The sequence below is a fragment of the Pan troglodytes genome, chromosome 10 (genome assembly GCF_028858775.2).
Source record: "Pan troglodytes isolate AG18354 chromosome 10, NHGRI_mPanTro3-v2.0_pri, whole genome shotgun sequence".
Taxonomy (NCBI): domain Eukaryota; kingdom Metazoa; phylum Chordata; class Mammalia; order Primates; family Hominidae; genus Pan; species Pan troglodytes.
The window spans coordinates 118,170,122-118,188,672 of NC_072408.2; the positions used below are offsets into that span (position 1 = coordinate 118,170,122).

Consider the following 18,551-nt stretch of genomic DNA (forward strand, 5'->3'; position numbering starts at 1 on the left):
CCTTCTGACCACATACAGTGCCCCCTTAGACTTGTGCCCTGAACACCTCCCCTGGGTCCGGAGGAATCACTGACATATCAGCAGTTGGATGTCCAGCATTTTGCTGTTGACCCTCCCTCTTGGAGCTGTTTTTCTCTCCCGCTATTTCCCCTACTCTTTGCCCCATGCTGTACGGTGGCCGCGGTCACAAATGCCACAGGCAGTGCCCTGACTCAGCTTGTGTGGGGAGCCACTTCCCCAGCCTCCATCTGTCAGCTGTGGTCCCACAAGAGATGGAAAAAATTATTCAGCATGCACTAGATGCTCACAAGGGCCATGATTCCCTGATCTTCATACTTTTCATTTCTTGAACTTGAACGAGGACTTTAGGTTGCTCACCCTAAGCCACATGTTCCTAAATGTACAGGATTTTTCCAGGCTGGCAAGGGAGACCTGTGACCCAAGCTGAGTCCACGTGAAGAGGACCTAGGGCTTAAGTCCATCATGCTAGGCCACCTTGAGCCAGCCCCTTCTATGAACCCATTAACCCAGTAGACAGACTCAATCAGTCAGAGAGCGGATACATGGCATGAGCACCACTACCAGCCACATGGTGCTCACGGCAGATTTTACTAATCAATCACAGACTCTTTCCCTCTGAACTTGCATTGGTGCTAGAATCCTCTTCACTCCAGCTCCCTCCACAGCCTCCATGAACTTATCAGTGAGAAGCACGCAGTTTCGACTCTTCCATCTGCCATCCTGATCAGGATTGTTGTTAATGTCCCTCCCAACTCTCAGGTCTTCAGCCCAGTTAGCTTTCAAATCTTTGGCTTTTCCCTGCCTTCTCTACCTTCTGAAAAGGAACTTTCGGCTCCGTTTTCCCTCATATTCCTCCTGAAGACTCTGTCCTGTCACGGGATTTCAGAGATTTACATCCCTGCTCTTATACTCTCTAGTTATGTTGCTTTGGCAAGTTTCATAACCTCAGTGAGCCTGTTTCCACATCTGTAAAACGGGACCAGCATCTGCCTTGAGAAGTGAGAACGTGCCTGGCAGGGCACCAGCCATGTGGGACCACACACTAGTCCCTGCCCTTGCACAGCCTGCTCTGGGCTCTGCCAGGGAAATCAATCAAGGATTTTGATGATGGGGAAAAAAATGACACAATCAGCCATTACTTGACAAAATTTTACTTTAGCCCTTGCATCTCCCTGCCAGGCTGCCGGACAGCTCCCCCGACACCCAACCCAGGAGGCAGCCTGATCCCACCTTGTGCTTTGGTAGGGGACATCCCTCACCCCTCTCTCCCAGGAGACCAGGGCCAACATACCTTGAGAGTCTGTAAACCTACGCCAGGACTGGGGTTGACACCCCAGCCCACCAGCTGAGTCTGCCAGGACACAGGGCTCTGGGCAGCTCTGAACCCCTCCCATGCCCCAGATCCTGTGCCACCCACACCCACACCACTCAGGACTCTGGAAGGAGGTGAGCGGGGACCGTACCAAGACCCCAGAGGTGCCTGTGGAGGAGAGCAGGGCTTGCTGGGGGGAAGACAATGAAGCAGCCAAGGATCCCTCTCGAGGGGCTCTGTCTCTGGCTGTGCTTCTCCAGCCCAAGCTGCCCCTCTCCCCGGGGGCAGTGACAACTGTTCCCCCAGAGCAAGTCCAGAGGCACAGACCGTATCCCCTCCCACCAGCAAACAGGAAACTAAAGCAGTGAAAACATCAAGCTTTGTTGCCAGAGAAAAAAAAATGAACCCTAAGTATTTAAAATTCAGACGGAAGTCCCAGCCCACCGGGCCAGCTGTGAGCTGCAGAGGCCTTGATTGCAGACACACACCCCTCCATATTTCCCCAAGCTCAAGGGTCTCCAGAGACAGAAGGAAGGGGTTTCGGGCTGAGTCTGTCACCAAGAGGCAGCGTTTGGGAAAACCAAGGTCAGGGTGGAGGTGTCCTCAGGGGGCCACTGGTGTGGGGCACTGAGGACTGTAAACATGACCCAGGGTGAGGGCCAGGAGGTGTCCCAGCCCCGAGGTTCTTCCTGGATGAAAAATGGGCACTGTGGTGAGAAGAAAGGGGACCGGCGGTCAGCCCCGAAGCCAAGCAAGACCTGGTCCCCACCAGGAGTATGGGGGTGGGGGCTGAGCTCAGGAGGGGACATGTTAGAGGGGGCTGCCTGGAGCTGAAGAGGGGCTCTGGAAGCCACACTCGGTGTGTGGCTGTTTTTTCTCTGCCACTAGGTCAGCACCTGGGCCTTCCTAGGTGGTGAGTCAGCTGGTGGCCTCCCCTCCCTGGGGGAACCTGCTAGAAGGTCACCTCGGGCCATGGCTACCCAGCCCAGGAAGGGAGGTCAGGCAAGCTCCCAAGGGGCCCCAGGCCCAGGGGCCAAGACTGAAGGATGCAGTCAAGGAGTGTCTGGAGAGCCCTGTGAGAGCCACCACGGAGACACAGACAGGGCCCGCGGCCAGAGAGCCACTGCCACCAGGAGCACCACCATGAGGCCTGGCAGGGGACTTGGCAGAGTCCTGCCTCAGCCAGCCCAGGCCAGGAGCCCCAGGGACCAGGCCACCTCACCCTTCCGGTCCTGCACTAACACCTGCACCTGTGTCCCCAGTCACTACCCTCCAAGCCACCGTCCTGCTCCTGGAGGCAGGCAGGCACAGAGCCAGGCCAGCTCCTCTGGCAGGTCCTGGAGCAAGGCCAGGCCCAGGTGTGGCTGCCATGACCGATCCTCCCTCTGTCCACCCTGAAGGCCCGGTCAGGAGCTGCACTAACTATGCATTTGCTTTTCAGGCCACAGATCGCCCTCAGTCCCAGTGACCCTCTGAGCTGCAGGCCCGGCAATGCCTGTTGCCAGCACAGGCCTCTGCCCAGCAGCTCAGGCCAGCCTGGGGCCGGAGTTCTCAGGAAACCTCCCCCTCAGGCCCTGGATTCTCCTTAGTGTTGCACATGACGTTCCCCTCAAGGGTAGGCCTTCTGGGTCACATGGTCCTAAAGGCCCACTCAGAATCCAGCACCTTCTCAGAGCCTGCATCCCCCAAAACCAGGCCACTCAGGGCCTGGGGGCCAGCCTTGCCCATGATTTCCCTCAGGATCTGCTCCCCCAGTCTCTCCAGGACCCGGCCTGTCCCAGAGGGCGTAGAGCTTGTGTCCCCTTAAAACAGGCACCCTGGTGGCCTCAGGGCTGGACCCGGCTGCTGAGCCACTGGCCACGCAGGGCCCGGATCTCCTGGCCATAGCACTCGTGCAGCCGGGCGAAGGGGGCCATGTCCAGGGGCCCGTGGGGTGCTGAGGCCCGGCGGCGAGGCGGTGGTGGAGGGGGCTCGGGTCCAGGCCTGAAGGTGGCCTCAGTGCTCCAGACAGCGCAGCCATTCTCCTTGGGCGGGAGGGCACTGGGCCGGCGGGGCAGGGGCAGGGCTGGGACCGGGGCTGGGGCAGAAGGCAGGGACAGGACTGGGGCCGGGGCAGAGGGCAGGGACGGGGGCAAGGGCAGGGACTGGGGCTGGGGCTGGGGCAGGGCCATGCCACCCCCGCCACGTACAGCCGCCAGCTGCTGCTCCAGCTCGCGCACCACCAGCCGCAGGTAGTCGAAGCTGGCACGCGACAGGGCCTTGACCCAGCCCTCCATGGCATCCTGACTCTCAGCGGCCAGCACGTAGGTGCGCGCCCGGGTCCCCGCGAAGCGCACAGCGAAGGCGAACTCCTCGGCGGCCTCCACCAGCTCCACGGTGCAGCCCTCCAGGATGATGACGCCCACGGGCTCACGGCTGGCAGCGTCCTCGAAGTAGAAGAGCATGTTCCCGCGCAGCACGAACCAGCGCCGGTGGTAGGCCGCGTGCCGCCCACCCTTCTTGTACAGGAAGCCTGCATTGTCCACCGGGGCGTCGCAGGTGGCATAGAAGGCCAGGCTGCGCTCATTCAGCTTCATGGTGGCAATCGCGGGGCCTGGAGGGGAGCCTGGGGCCTGGACCCCATAGAAGGGCTGTTATGCACAAGGCCACTGACGCTAGGTCACCCAGTGCCCCAAGGGGACCTTGCAGCCACTCTACATCCCCGTTTCACAGATGAGGAAACTGACGCTCATAGGGTGGAAGCAGCTGGCCTATGCGCCCACAACTCCTAAGAAGCAGAGACAGGACTGGAACCTGGGTCTCACAGGCCTCCCCAGACAGCCTCATAACCTCCTACCCTCCTGTATCCCTGAAATAATGTTGTGAGTTCCTGCTGCATGCCAGACATTTCAGAGGAATGAACTCACTTTATCTCACAATAGACCTTAGGTCACAGGGACTGGCCTGGCACCAGTGCAACAGATGAGGAAACAGAGGCACAGAGAGGTTAACTGCTTCCCTGTTGTCACAAAGCAGGTTGGGCAGGGCTGAAATCCAAACCCAGGCCTCATTTCAGGCGCTGCTGTTTCCATCATCCCAAGAACAAGACCAGCTGGCCTTCTGCAGTCCCTGCCAGGTCCCAGCCCTGACTTTGTGGTTCGACGTTGGTTTGTTCATCCATGAAATGGATGAGCAGAACCAACTTTGGAGAGTTGTAGAGATTGATTTCATTCATAAAATGTTTATTAAGCATCTATTGTGTGCCAGGCATTGTTCCAGGCCTAGGGATATAGCAATAACAAGATGGACAGGGTCGACCAGCCTGGCCAACACAGTGAAACCCCTTCTCTACTAAAAATACAAAAAATAAGCCAGGCGTGGTGGCGGGCGCCTGTAATCCCAGCTACTCGGGAGGCTGAGGCAGGAGAATCACCTAAACCCAGGAGGCGGAGGTTGCAGTGAGCCGAGATTATGCCATTGCACTCCAGCCCGGGCAATAATGTGACACTCTGTCTCAAAAAAAAAAAAAGATGGACACGGTCCCTGCCCTCGTGGTGTTGAAATGCCACTGGCAAGTGAAAGGGAGCAGACAGTTAACAAACAGATAAGACGTCTGCCAGGTAGTCTCATGTTCTATGGAAAATAGTAAGACAGGGGCTGGGCACAGTGGCTCATGCCTGTAATCCCAGCACTTTGGAAGGCCAAGGCCAATCCTTCTCACCTGAGGTCAGGAGTTCGAGACCAGCCTGGCCAACATGGCAAAACCCCATCTCTACTAAAAAACAGCCAGGTGAGGTGGTGCACGCCCATAATCCCAGCTACTTGGGAGACTGAGGCAGAAGAATCACTTGAACCCAAGAGGCGGAGGTTGCAGTGAGCCGAGACTGCGCCATTGCACTCCAGCCTGGGCGACAGAGCAAGACTCCATCTCAAAAAAAAAAAAAAAAAAAAAAAAAAGCCAGGCATGGTGGGGGGTGCCTATAATCCCAGGTACTTGGGAGGCTGAGGCAGGAGAAGTGCTTGAACCCAGGAGACAGAAGTTGCAGTCAGCCGAGATCGCACTACTACACTCCAGCCTGGGGACAGAGCCAGACTCCGTCTCAAAAAAAAAGAAAGAATTTGGGGAAAGATGCAGGCCCAGGGCTAGGCTGACTTACAGGAAGGAGGGGCAGGGGGTCGTCCCGTGCCATTTAGCATAGAGGACTCTAACTCCATGCCGTCGGCCACAGTGACCCCATCCACCTTCCCCCAAGGAGTATACGATGGGGCAACGCTGGCCAGGAAGGACTTGTCGGGAGGTGGCATCTGCGTCCCTGGCCTGGCCACCTTCCCTTGGGGTTTTCCATGGCCATTTTGAGAGCCTGCCTTATCTCCCACTGCAAAGCCTCAGCCTGCATAGGATGGTAGCTACATTTTTCAAGAAGCAAAGGATATAAAGTCCTGGTACGCAGTAGGCACTCAGTGTTCATTCCCCTGCCTGGGTGGTGTCTTTCTCAGAGCCTGGTGGAATGAGGTCAGGGTGGTGGCTCTCCTGGGAGCAGGTGACCGCAGTGAGGCCCTGCCAGACTACCTGTCCTAGGGTGGAGGGGGTTGTCCTTGCCACCTCCTGTCAGCCACATAGGCAGTCAGGGAAGGCTTCCTAGAAGACGGAACATGAGTTGTGACTTAGAAACTGAGATCAACCAACCCAAATGCCCATCAATGATAGACTGAATAAAGGAAATGTGGTACATACACACCATGGAAAACTATCCAGCCATAAAAAGGAATGAGATCATGTCCTTTGCGGGGAAAGAGATGGAGCTGGAAGCCATCATCCTCAGCAAACTAACACAGGAACAGAAAACCAAATACCGCGTGTTCTTACTCATAAGTGGGAGTTGAACAATGAGACACATGGACACAGGGAGGGGCAGAACACATATCGGGGCCTGTTGGGGGATGGGGGGTGAGGGGAGGGAACTTAGAGAACGGGTCAATGGTGCAGCAAGTCACCATGGCACACGTATACCTATGTGACAAGCCTGCATGTTCTGCACATGTATCATGGAACTTAAAATAAAAAAAGAAACGGAGGTCAGTTTGTCCTGACCTAGTGGGAGGCCAAGGCCAGAGCCCCCAAAGTCTCCAGGTGTTGAATCCCCACCCTGCCTCTCAGCTACAGCTGTCCCTCTCTAAGCCGCAGGGATTCACGCATTCCCCACACCACCACCCATCAACTCCCATGTGGATGCTGGCCCCAGTTCTCACAGGACCCTCCCGCCCTGCTCGCCCAGTTCCGCTCCTACCTCTCAGGCCACCACTTGCCTCCCTGCCCTCTGCTCAGCTCCAGCCTCAGCTCGCTCTTCTCTGGATTCAAATGTCAGCTCTGCAGCATCTGGGCTGGGGGACCCCAGGCAGGCTATTCATCTCTCTGGGCCTCTGTTTCTGCATCTGTAAAATGGGATCGTAACAGTGCCTAAGTCAGGGCTGTTGTGACAATGATACAGTGACTATATGGACTTTGCGGAGCATGGGGCCAGGCACACAGTGCCTGCTGAGCACGGGTGCAGTTCACATTTTTCTTGGCTTTTCCCCAAACATCCCCATGTTGTGCTTCCGATCTCAGCAAATGGCCCTTGGTTTCCCTCTCACCCCCGCATCTGATCGCACATCAAGTCCAGTTGATCCCCCTCTCCAGCGTCTTCCAAATCAGTTGCCTAATCTGTCCACTCCACCTCCCCATTCTAGGCCCCATCACCATTCACTGGGATGGCTGCTGTAGCCTCCTCATAAGTCTCCTTGCCCCTCCCTGTCCATGTTCCTCAAGGTAAGATCCAAGCCTCCTTCCTAAGCTCTTCTCCGAGCCACACTGAAATCCACTTCCCACAGATGGATCCTGTGAAAATTAAGTCCAATCACACTCCTCCTCTGCTCTAAACCCTCCCATGGCTCCCTACTTCTCTCAGCATAAAATTAAATCCTTAGGCAGGGTGTGGTGGCTCACACCTGTAATGCTGGCACTTTGGGAGGCTGAGGGGGTAGGATTGCTTGAGTTAGAGACCAGCCTGGACAACATAGCAAGACCCTATCTCTATAAAAAATAGAAAAAAAAATAGCTGGGCATGGTGATACAAGCCTCTAGTCCTAGCTATCTGGGAGGCTAACATGGAAGGACCCCTTGAACTTGGGAGTTATCACACCACTGCACTCCAGCCTGGGTGACATAGTGAGATTCTGTCTCAAAAAAAAAAAAAAAAAAAAATCCAAGCCTCCCTTGGCTTCCAAGTTCCCTTTCCCTACCTCTTTCCCCCTTGTTCACTCAGCTCCAGCCATCCTGGCCTCCTTTCTGTTCCTCAAATACACCAGACACATCCCCACCTCCAAGACTTGGTCCCGGCTGTCTGCCTGCAGGTCTTCACAAGGCCAGCTCCCCATCCTTTGGTCTCAGCCTAGCTGTCACCTCCTCAGAGAGGTGGTCCCTGGCGGCCACCCTATGCACAAGAGACCCCCCAGTCCCTCTCCTGTGCCTCCACCTGAAATTAATACCTGGGTCATTTCTGCCTGCAGGGGCGTTTGTGGTCTGAATTCTAGTGCCTGGCATGCAGTAGGTACTCACACAGCTGTTTGATTCATTCTGCAGTATCTTCTGAAACCTTTCAACAGCCCCAAGACAAGGGATCTCACCCCACATTCACAGATGTGGAAATGGACACAGGGAGGTTCAATAAGTTGGCTAGAGGCATACAACTGTGCCCAGAATCACATGCTCCAGGCAAGCCACCCAAATAAAGGGGCTGATCTTGGGGTCTCTCCACCCCATCAAGGCCAAAGGAATAGCAACTTCCCTCCTGCTCAGCAACCCTCCTCCCCCGACTGCCTAGATAGAGGCCAAACTGGTTCAAGGTCACCAGCAGGCACAGGACCCAGCTCTGCCCCATGACCCCTGCCTCCACCAGAACGGGGAAGACAGGAAGCTGCAGGGGCACAGGCGCCAGCCTTGCCTGGAGGGAAGGCCTGGCCCCTGCCTTATCTCCCCACACTGTTTTCCAAGAAGTTCAGAGTCCACTGTGGGCACTGCTGCTGATTCAACAGCCCATGGCCAGACAGGAAGCTGGAGGGAGCCTGGCCCAGCTCTGCTCCCAAGACAAAGTTCCTGCCTCCGCAGGTCCAGGCTGGAGGACCTTGGACAAGTCGTTTCACCTTTCCAAGTCTCAGTGTCCTCATCTGTTAAATTGGGCGGTGTGGCGAGGGTTCATGAGCTAAAAGAAGGAAAACCCACTGGCAAACTATGGGAAATGGATTGCAAATATTAGCTGCTGTGAGTCGGAGTTTTTTCTCAGCCTCATCTGCAAAATGGGGACGTTAACTTCCATCCCTCTAAGGGCTGAGTGAATTGACTCCTGAAGAGCCATTTTGCAAAATACTTGGTGGGTAGTGAGCTTTCAGGGAAAGAGCTGTCAAAAAGGCAAATAATTCATCCAAGATCTCCAGGGGCACAGCTGGCCCCGGAACCCAGGTCTCCTGGGAGACTGAAGCATGGCATTTTGGCACTCACATCAACAAAAAGAAGCCAGAACCGCAGGTCCTGGGGTTGAATCCAGCTGCCCTCGGTGTCCCCCAGCAGCGGGCGTGGGGAAGAGGGTGTGGCAGGCACAGGCTGAAAAACATGTGTGCCAAGAACACTAAAGAGCAGCCTGGCCGTCACCGCCCCAGCAGGGACCCCAGGGACACGCCAGCACCGCCGTCCAGACACAGGCAGCCCCCTTGTCCACGGCAGGGGCTGCTGCTCCAGGTGTGGCCCTGCTCCCGGCTGCTCTCTGTCCCTTTGTGTGTTGTGCGTGGGAGCTCTCCTAAGTTCCTTAAAGGACAGCCAGAGCCCCAGATGGGTGATCAGCGGCAGAATGGGGGGCTTGTCCGCAGTCCCCACCAGCAGCAGACGTCCCTATGGGCTGAGGGAGGGGAGGGTGGTCATCGGCCAAGTTCGCCTCGGCAGCTGGAGAAGTCACCACTGGTGCGGAGTCCCGCGGGGAAGATCCCCGCAACGCGCTCTCCAGGTGGCCGGGGGACCCCGAGGCCCAGGGCGGCCCGACCCGGGTCCCATGTCCTCGTGCATGTCCCCCCGCCAGGCCCGCCTTACCTCGCAGCGCAGGCCTAGGGCGGCGACGGGACGGGAGGCGCGAGGTTGCGGGGTGGCCCGGCCATGGTTCGGGACTGGCCCGGTGGCGGCGACGGCGGCGGCAGCGCTTTGTCTCCTGGGCGGCCGGGCCGGCGCAGCCGCGGGAGAGCGCGGATCCGACGGAAGGAGGCGGGAGCAACCGGACAGTCCGCGACCCACGGGCGCGCCCCTTTAACCCTTCCCAGCCTGCTCGCGCCGGGCCCGCCCCCGCGTTCTTCCCGCCTCCCGATTGGCAGGCCCCGAACCGGCACGCCCCCGTGAGCCCGCCCTCGAAATCACTCTTAAAGGGTCCGCTCCTGGCTCGCGACTCCCCAGTGCCCTAGCCCAGAAAAGCGGATTGGAGCCCGGGAAGCTCATTGCGATTCCAAAGGTAAGGACTGGCCCAGGTCGTGGATTAGCCTGCAAAAGCATTTGGGGGTCCTGGGCGGGCCATTCGCTGAAGTCCTAGGCTTAAGTCCGAACTCCCCCCAGGACGAGGCAGGAGGATTGCCTGAGCCTAGTAGTTCAAGACCAGCCTGGGCAGCAGAGGGAGACCACCATCTCTACAAATAATAAAAATATTTGCTAAACCTGGGTTGCCAGGTTTAGCAAATTTAATGCCCAGTTAAATTAGAAAAATAGCTCTAATTCCTGAAAAATGTGTGATTGGCAGAAAAAACAGCTGAATCCAGGACATTTGCGTACAGCACTGTTCCATACGGACAGGGCGCCTCGCAAGCTTCCCCTGGCTCCAGGTGAAGAGAGAAAGTTCTGGAATTAGGCAGACTTGAGTTCGAGTCGCACTAGGCCACTGAACACTGTCTGAGCTTAGAGAAATCATTTCACTTCTCTAAGCCTCCGTTTCCTCATCCGGAAAATAAAGACCATTATGATATGTAAAGTGCAGGGCACAACAGAAAGCTCTCAAGAAATAGGAATTGCTGTTGTTTTTGCCCTGCCCACCTCCTTGAACCCTTCCTTCCTGTTCCTGCCGCCTCTTCTCCACCACCTGCCACCTCCCAATCACTATTAAGTCCTGGCCTGAAAGCAGGAAGAACAGGACAGACCAGGGTCAGCTCTCCATTGTACAGCCTCTCACTAAGTGCCTACTGTGTGCCAGGCACTGTACCTGAACCAGGTAAGCAGGTGCAGCCAGGAATCAAGACAACACAAATGAGTTCTGGAAGTGATTCATGCTAGGACTGTACGCTAAGGCAATGGGGCAGAAAGCCTGGGAGTGCAGTTGTTTTTTTTTTGTTTGTTTTTTGTTTTTTGTGTTTTTTTGTCACCCAGGTTGGGGTGCAGTGGCACAATCACAGCTCATTGTAACCTGAACTCCTGGGTTCAACCGAGCCTCCCACCTCAGCCTCCCAAGTAGTTGGGACTACAGGTGTGTACCACCACACCCGGCTAATTTTTTTTAATTTTTTGTAGAGATGGGGAGGGGGGGTCTTGCTATCTTGCCCAAGCTGGAAGTGCAGCTTTTAGACAAGGTGGTCAGGGAAGGCCTCTCTGAGGACAGACCTGGAGGAATGAGGGAGGCAGCCATGTGGCTATCTGGGAGAAGGAGGTCCCAGGCAGAGGGAACAGCAAGTGCAAAAGCCCTGAAATGGGGCCATCCTGGGCATGTTTGAAGAACAACGAGGAGACCAGTGGAGCCAAGTGAGCAATGGGAAGAATAGTAGGAAAATAGGTCAGCTGGCTGGGCGCAGTGGCTCACGCCTATAATCCCAGCACTTCGGGAGGCCAAGGCAGGTAGATCACTTGAGGTCAGGAGTTCGAGACCAGCCTGGCCAACATGGTGAAACCCGGTCTCTACTAAAAATACAAAAAAAAAAAAAAATTAGCCAGGCATGGTGGTGTACACCTGTAATCCCAGTTACTTGGGAGGCTGAGACAGGAGAATCACTTGAACCCAGGAGGCAGAGGTTGCAATGAGCTGAGATTGCACCACTGCACTCCAGCCTGGGTGACAGAGCAAGACTCTGTCAAACAAAAAAAACAAAAAACAAACAAAAAAAAACACAATAGATCAGAGATTATTGGCAAAGCCAGAAAGCCAGGTGACCTAGGGGCTTAAGGACCAGAGGAAAGATTTTGCTTTTACTCTAAGAAGAATGAGGAGCCATGGGAGGGTTTTGAGCAGAGAGGGACATGGTCTGTGTTAGATTTAACATGGTCCCTGACTGCTATGGGCAGGGAATGAGAGTAGAAGCCAAGTGATCAGGGAGAACACCACTGCAGTAGTCCAAGCAAGTGATGGTGGTGGCTTAGAGTGGAGCAGTGGAGGTGGAGAGAAGTGGTTAAGTATAGATATATATTTAATGGATATATGTATTAGTCCGTTTTCACACTGCTGATAAAGACATACCTGAAACTGACAACAAAAAGAGGTTTAATTGGACTTACAGTTCCACATGGCTGAGGAGGCCTTGGAATCATGGCGGGAGGTGAAAGACTTCTTACATGGCAGTGGCAAGAGAAAGTGAGGAAGAAACAAAAGCGGAAACCCCTGATAAACCCTTCAGATCTCGTGAGACTTATTCACTATTACAAGAATAACGTAGGAAAGACTGGCCCCCATGACTCAATGACCTCCTCTTGGGTCCCACCCACAACACGTGGGAATTCTGGGAGATACAATTCAAGTTCAGATTTTGGTGGGGACACAGCCAAACCATATCATTTCGCCCCAGCCCCTCCAAATCTCACGTCCTCACATTTCAAAACCAATCATGCCTTCCCAACAGTCCCCCAAAGTCTTAGCTAATTTCAGAATTAACCCAAAATTCCACAGTCCAAAGTCTTGTCTGAGACAAGGCAAGTCCCTTCTGCCTATGAGCCTGTAAAATCAAAAGCAAGCTAGTTACTTCCTAGATACAGTGGGGATGCAGGTATTGGGTAAATACAGCCATTCCAAATGGGGGAAATTGGCCAAAACAAAGGGGTTACAGGGCCCATGCAAGTCTGAAATCCAGTGGGGCAGTCAAATTTTAAAGCTCCAAAATGATCTCCTTTGACTCCGGGTCTCACATCCAGGTCACGCTGATGCAAGAGATGGGTTCCCATGATCTTGGGCAGCTCCACTCCTGTGGCTTTGCAGGGTACAGGCTTCCTCCTGGCTGCTTTCACGGGCTGGTGGTGAGTATCTGTGGCTTTTCCAGGCACACAGTGCAAGCTGTCAGTGGATCTACCATTTCGGAGTCTGGAGGATGGTGGCCCTCTTCTCACAGCACCACTAGGCAGTACCCCAGTAGGGACTCTGTGTGGGGGCTCTGAACCCCACATTTCCCTTCTGCACCACCCTAGCAGAGGTTCTCCATGAGGGCCCTGCCCCTGCAGCAAACTTTTGCCTGGGCATCCAGGCATTTCCAAACATCTTCTGAAATCTACGCAGAGGTTCCCAAACCTGAATTCTTGACTTCTGTGCACCCACAGGCTCAACACCACATGGAAGCTGCCAAGGCTTGGGGCTTCCACCCTCTGAAACCACAGCCTGAGCTCTGTGTTGGTGCCTTTCAGCCATGGCTGGAGCAGCTGGGACACAGAACACCAAGTCCCTAGGATGCACACAGCACAGGAACCCAGGGCCTGGCCCACAAAACCACTTTTTCCTCCTGGACCTCTGGACCTGTGATGGAAGGGGCTGCCGGGAAGTTCTCTGACATGGCCTGGAGACATTTCCTCCATGGTCTTGGGGATTAACATTAGGCTCCTTGCTACGTAATGCAAATTTCTGCAGCCGGCTTGAATTTCTCCCCAGAAAATGGGCTTTTCTTTCTATTACAAGTTACTTCTTATTTTTTTCTTTTCTTTCTTTTTTTTTTTTTTTTTGAGACAGAGTCTTGCTCTGTTGCCCAGGCTGGAGTGCAGTGGTGTGATCTCAGCTCACTGCAACCTCCGCCTCCTGGGTTCAAGCGGTTCTTCTGTCTCAGCCTCCTGAGTAGCTGGCACCAGGTGCACGCCATTGCACATGGCTAATTTTTTGTATTTTTGGTAGAGATAGGGTTTCACCATGTTGGTCAGGCTGGTCTTGAACTCCTGACCTCAGGTAATCTGCCCACCTTGGCTTCCCAAAGTGCTGAGATTACAGGTTTGAGCCACCGCTCCCAGCCTGCAAGTTACCTCTTGAATGCTTTGCTGCTTAGAAATTTCTTCTACCAGATACCCTAAATCATCTCTCTCAAGTTCAAAGTTCCACAGATCTCTAGGGCAGGGGCAAAATGCCGCCAGTCTCTTTGCTAAAACATAACAAGAGTCACCTCTGCTCCAGTTCCCAACAAGTTCCACATCTCCATCTGAGACCACCTCAGCCTGAATTTTATTGTCCATATCACTATCAGCATTTTGGCAAAGCCATTCAACAAGTCTCTAGGAAGCTTGAAACATTCCCACATTTTCCTGTCTTCTTCTGAGCCCTCCAAACTGTTCCAGCCTCTGCCTGTTACAGTTTCAAAGTCACTTCCACATTTTTGCCTATCTTTTCAGCAACACTCCACTCCTGGTACCAATTTACTGTATTCATCCATTTTTGCACTGCTGACAATGACATACCCAAAACTGGGAACAAAAAGAGATTTTTTGGGTTTTTTTGTTTTTGTTTGAGATGGAGTCTTACTCTGTCACCCAGGCTGGAGTGCAGTGGCGCAGTCTCAGCTCACTGCAACCTCTGCCTCCCGGGTTCAAGCGATTTTCCTGCCTCAGCCTCCTGAGTAGCTGGGATTACAGCTGCCACCACGCCTGGCTAATTTTTTGTATTTTTAGTAGAGGTGGAGTTTCACCATGTTGGCCAGGCTGGTCTCGAACTCCTGACCTCTTTTTTTTTTTTAATACTTTAAGTTCTACAGTACATGTGCACAATGTGCAGGTTCGTTACATATGTATACATGTGCCATGTTGGTGTGCTGCACCCATTAACTCGTCATTTACATTAGGTACATCTCCTAATGCTATCCCTCCCCCCTCCCCCCACCCCACGACAGGCCCTGGTGTGTGATGTTCCCCATCCTGTGTCCAAGTGTCGAACTCCTGACCTCTTGATCTGCCCTCCTCAGCCTCCCAAAGTGCTGGGATTACAGGCGTGAGCCACTGCACCCGGCCAAAAAGAGGTTTAATTGGATTTACAGTTCCACGTGGCTGCGGAGGCCTCAGAGTCATGGCAGGAGGCGAAAGGCACTTCCTACATGGTGGCGGCAGGAGAAAATGAGGAAGAAGCAAAAGCAGAAACCCCTGATAAACCCATCAGATCTCATGAAACTTATTCACTCTCATGAGAATAACACGGGAAAGACCAGCCCCCATGATTCGATGACCTCCCCCAGGGTCCCTCCCACAACACATGGGAATTCTGGGAGATACAATTCAAGTTGAGATTTCAGTGGGGACACAGCCAAACCACATTAATATATATTTAAGATATATGTAAAATTTGATGATAGGTTGCATGTGGGGAATCAGAGAGAGACAGAGAGAGAGGAAGGAAGAAAAGGAGTTAAGAATAACTCCACCTCCCTCTCCCGTCTCCCGTCTCCCTCTCCCGTCTCCCTCTCCCGTCTCCTGTCGCCCGTCTCCCGTCTCCCTCTCCCGTCTCCCTCTCCGTCTCCTTTCCACGGTCTCCCTCTCATGCCGGGCCAAAGCTGGACTGTACTGCTGCCATCTCGGCTCGCTGCAGCCTCCCTGCCTGATTCTCCTGCCCCAGCCTGCCGAGTGCCTGCAATTGCAGGCGCGCACCGCCACGCCTGACTGGTTTTCATGTTTTTTTGGTGGGGACGGGGTTTCGCTGTGTTGGCCGGACTGGTCTCCAGCTCCTAGCCGCGAGTGATCCGCCAGCCTCAGCCTCCCGAGGTGCCGGGATTGCAGACGGAGTCTTGTTAACTCAGTGCTCAATGGTGCCCAGGCTGGAGTGCAGTGGCGTGATCTCGGCTCGCTACGGCCTCCACCTCCCAGCCGCCTGCCTTGGCCCCCACAAAGTGCGGAGATTGCAGCCTCTGCCCGGCCACCACCCCGTCTGGGAAGTGAGGAGCGTCTCTGCCTGGCCGCCCATCGTCTGGGATGTGAGGAGCCCCTCTGCCTGGCTGCCCAGTCTGGAAAGTGAGGAGCGTCTCTGCCCAGCCGCCATCCCACCTGGGAAGTGAGGAGCGTCTCTGCCCAGCCGCCCATCGTCTGAGATGTGGGGAGCGTCTCTGCCCCGCCGCCCCATCTGGGATGTAAGGAGCGCCTCGGCCAGGCCGCGACCCCGTCTGGGAGGTGAGGAGCGTCTCTGCCCGGCCGCCCCGTCTGAGAAGTGAGGAGACCTTCTGCCTGGCAACCGCCCCGTCTGAGAAGTGAGGAGCCCCACCGCCCGGCTGCCACCCCATCTGGGAAATGAGGAGCGTCTCCGCCCGCAAGCCACCCCGTCCGGGAGGGAGGTGGGGGTCAGCCCCCCGCCAGGCCAGCGCCCCGTCCGGGAGGGAGGTGGGGGGTCAGCCCCCTGCCGGGCCAGCCGCCCCGTCCAGGAGGGAGGTGGGGGGCTCAGCCCCCCACCCGGCCAGCCGCCCCATCCGGGAGGTGAGGGGCGCCTCTGCCCGGCCGCCCCTACTGGGAAGTGAGGAGCCCCTCTGCCCGGCCAGCCGCCCTGTCCGGGAGGGAGGTGGGGGGGTCAGCCCCCCGCCCGGCCAGCCGCCCCGTCCGGGAGGGAGGTGGGGGGCTCAGCCCCCCACCCGGCCAGCCACCCCGTCCGGGAGGTGAGGGGCGCCTCTGCCCGGCCGCCCCTACTGGGAAGTGAGGAGCCCCTCTGCCCGGCCAGCCGCCCCGTCCGGGAGGGAGGTGGGGGGGTCAGCCCCCTGCCCAGCCAGCCGCCCCGGCCGGGAGGGAGGTGGGGGGCCCAGCCCCCCGCCCGGCCAGCCGCCCTGTCCGGGAGGGAGGTGGGGGGGTCAGCCGGCCAGCCGCCCCGTCTGGGAGGTGAGGGGCGCCTCTGCCCGGCCGCCCCTACTGGGAAGTGAGGAGCCCCTCTGCCCAGCCAGTCGCCCCGTCCGGGAGGGAGGTGGGGGGGTCAGCCCCCCGCCCGGCCAGCCGACTCGTCCGGGAGGTGAGGGGCACCTCTGCCCGGCCACCACCCCGTCTGGGAGATGTGCCCAACAGTTCATTGAGAACGGGCCATGATGACAGTGGCGGTTTTGTGGAATAGAAAGAAGGGGGAAAGGTGGCGAAAAGATCGAGAAATCGGATGGTTGCCGTGTCTGTGTGAAAAGGGGTAGACATGGGAGACTTTTCATTTTGTTCTGTACTAAGAAAAATTCTTCTGCCTTGGGATCATGTTGATCTGTGGCCTTGTCCCCAACCCTGTGCTCTCTGAAACATGTGCTGTGTCCACTCAGGGTTGAATGGATTAAGGGTGGTGCAAGATGTGCTTTGTTAAAACAGATGCTTGAAGGCAGCAGGGTGGTGCAAGATGTGCTTTGTTAAAACAGATGCTTGAAGGCAGCATGCTGGTTAAGAGTCATTGCCACTCCCTAATCTCAAGTACCCAGGGACACAAACACTGCGGAGGGCCGCAGGGTCCTCTGCCTAGGAAAACCAGAGACCTTTGTTCACTTGTTTATCTGCTGACCTTCCCTCCACTATTGTCCTGTGACCCTGCCAGTTCCCCCTCTGCGAGAAACACCCAAGAATGATCAATTAAAAAAATAAAAATAAAAATAAATAAATAAATAAATAAATAAAAAGAATAACTCCAGGGGCCGGGCACAGTGGTTCACGCCTGTAATCCCAGTACTTTGGGAGGCCAAGGTGGGTGGATCACAAGGTCAGGAGTTCGAGATCAGCCTGGCCAAGATGGTGAAACCCCGTCTCTACTAAAAATACCAAAAAAATTAGCCAGGCGTGGTAGTGGGTGCCTGTAATCCCAGCTACTCGAGAGACTGAGGCAGAGAATTGCTTAAACCCGGGAGGCAGAGGATGCAGTGAGCTGAGATCACCCCACTGCACTCCAGCCCGGGCGACAGAGCAAAACTCTGTCTCAAAAAACAAAAAAAAAGAAAAGAAAAAAAAGAACTCCAGGGCCAGGTATGCTGGCTTACATCTGTAATCCCAGCACTTTGGGAAGCCGAGGCAGGAGGATCACTTGAGCCTGGGAGTTTGAGACCAGCTTGGGCAACACAGGGAGACCCCATCTCTACAAATAATAAAAATATTACCCAGGGCTGGACACAGTGGCTCACACCAGCAATCCCAGAACTTTGGGAGGCCAAGGTGGGTGGAGACCTCGTCTCTACAAAAAATAAAAAATAAAAATAAAAAGGACTCTCAACTTTTGGACCTAAGTAATGGGGAAAATGGAGATTCGAAGGGAAAAATCCAGATTAGTCTTTTCATCAAATTGAGCTGGAATAACTGGATATTCATATAGAAAAAAACAGCCTTGATACTTACCTCATGCCATACATAAAAATTAACTCAAAATACATCAAACTCTTGCACATAAAAGCTAAACTCTAAAATCTCTAGAAGAAAATAGGGGCGGCCAGGCACAATGGCTCATGCCTGTAATCTCAGCACTTTGGGAGGCCAAACAAGGTGCGAGGATCGCCTGAGTTAGTGACCAGCCTGGGCAAAATAGTAAGAACCCATCTCTTAAAAAATTGTTTTTTAATTAGCTGGATGTGGTGGCGCATGCCTGTAGTCCCAGCTACTCAGGAACCTGAGGCAGGAGGATCGCTTGAGCCCAGGAGGTCAAGGCCACAGTGAACTAGGATCACGCCACTGCACCCCAGCCTGAACGACAGAGTGAGACCCTGTCTCTAAAAAATAAGTAAATAAGGTCGGGCACGATGGCTCACACCTGTAATCCCAGCATTTTGGGAGGCCGAGGCGGGCAGATCATGAGGTCAGGAGTTTGAGACCAGCCTGGCCAACAAGGTGAAACCTCATCTCTACTAAAGATACAAAAAATTGGGCCGGGCATGGTGGCTCATGCCTGTAATCCCAGCACTTTGGGAGGCCGAGGCGGGTGGATCACCTGAGGTCAGGAGTTCAAGACCAGCCTTACCAATATGGTGAAACCCTGGCTCTATTAAAAATAAAAATAATTAGCCGGGCGTGGTGGCGTGTGCCTGTAGTCCCAGC

At 55.0% G+C, this 18,551-nt stretch overlaps 1 protein-coding gene and 1 long non-coding RNA gene across 4 annotated transcripts; one reads left to right on the top strand and one right to left on the bottom strand.

Annotated features, from left to right (window-relative positions):
* Positions 1–3,046: 3,046 nt before the first annotated feature.
* On the bottom strand, positions 3,047–9,662 carry PHETA1 (PH domain containing endocytic trafficking adaptor 1). 3 transcript variants are annotated; one of them, XM_063786056.1, is made up of 4 exons: positions 9,432–9,662; positions 6,601–6,745; positions 6,052–6,139; positions 3,047–3,945 (listed from the first exon to the last, which is right to left on the bottom strand). In XM_063786056.1, exons 3-4 carry the CDS (start codon positions 6,052–6,054, stop codon positions 3,160–3,162), a joined length of 789 nt encoding a protein of 262 aa, XP_063642126.1. In that variant the 5' UTR covers positions 6,055–6,139; positions 6,601–6,745; positions 9,432–9,662; the 3' UTR covers positions 3,047–3,159. The 3 variants fall into 3 exon arrangements, with proteins under 3 accessions (XP_063642126.1, XP_063642128.1, XP_001145381.3); XM_063786058.1 differs by lacking the exon at positions 9,432–9,662 and adding an exon at positions 8,850–9,418; XM_001145381.7 differs by lacking the exon at positions 6,052–6,139 and having other exon boundaries at positions 9,432–9,658.
* Positions 9,663–9,700: 38 nt separating this feature from the next.
* LOC129136554 (uncharacterized) lies at positions 9,701–16,863 on the top strand. Its single transcript, XR_008538367.1, has 3 exons — positions 9,701–9,840; positions 12,489–12,590; positions 14,432–16,863. It is a non-coding gene; the product is annotated as an uncharacterized LOC129136554 (long non-coding RNA).
* The last annotated feature ends 1,688 nt before the right edge of the window (positions 16,864–18,551 follow it).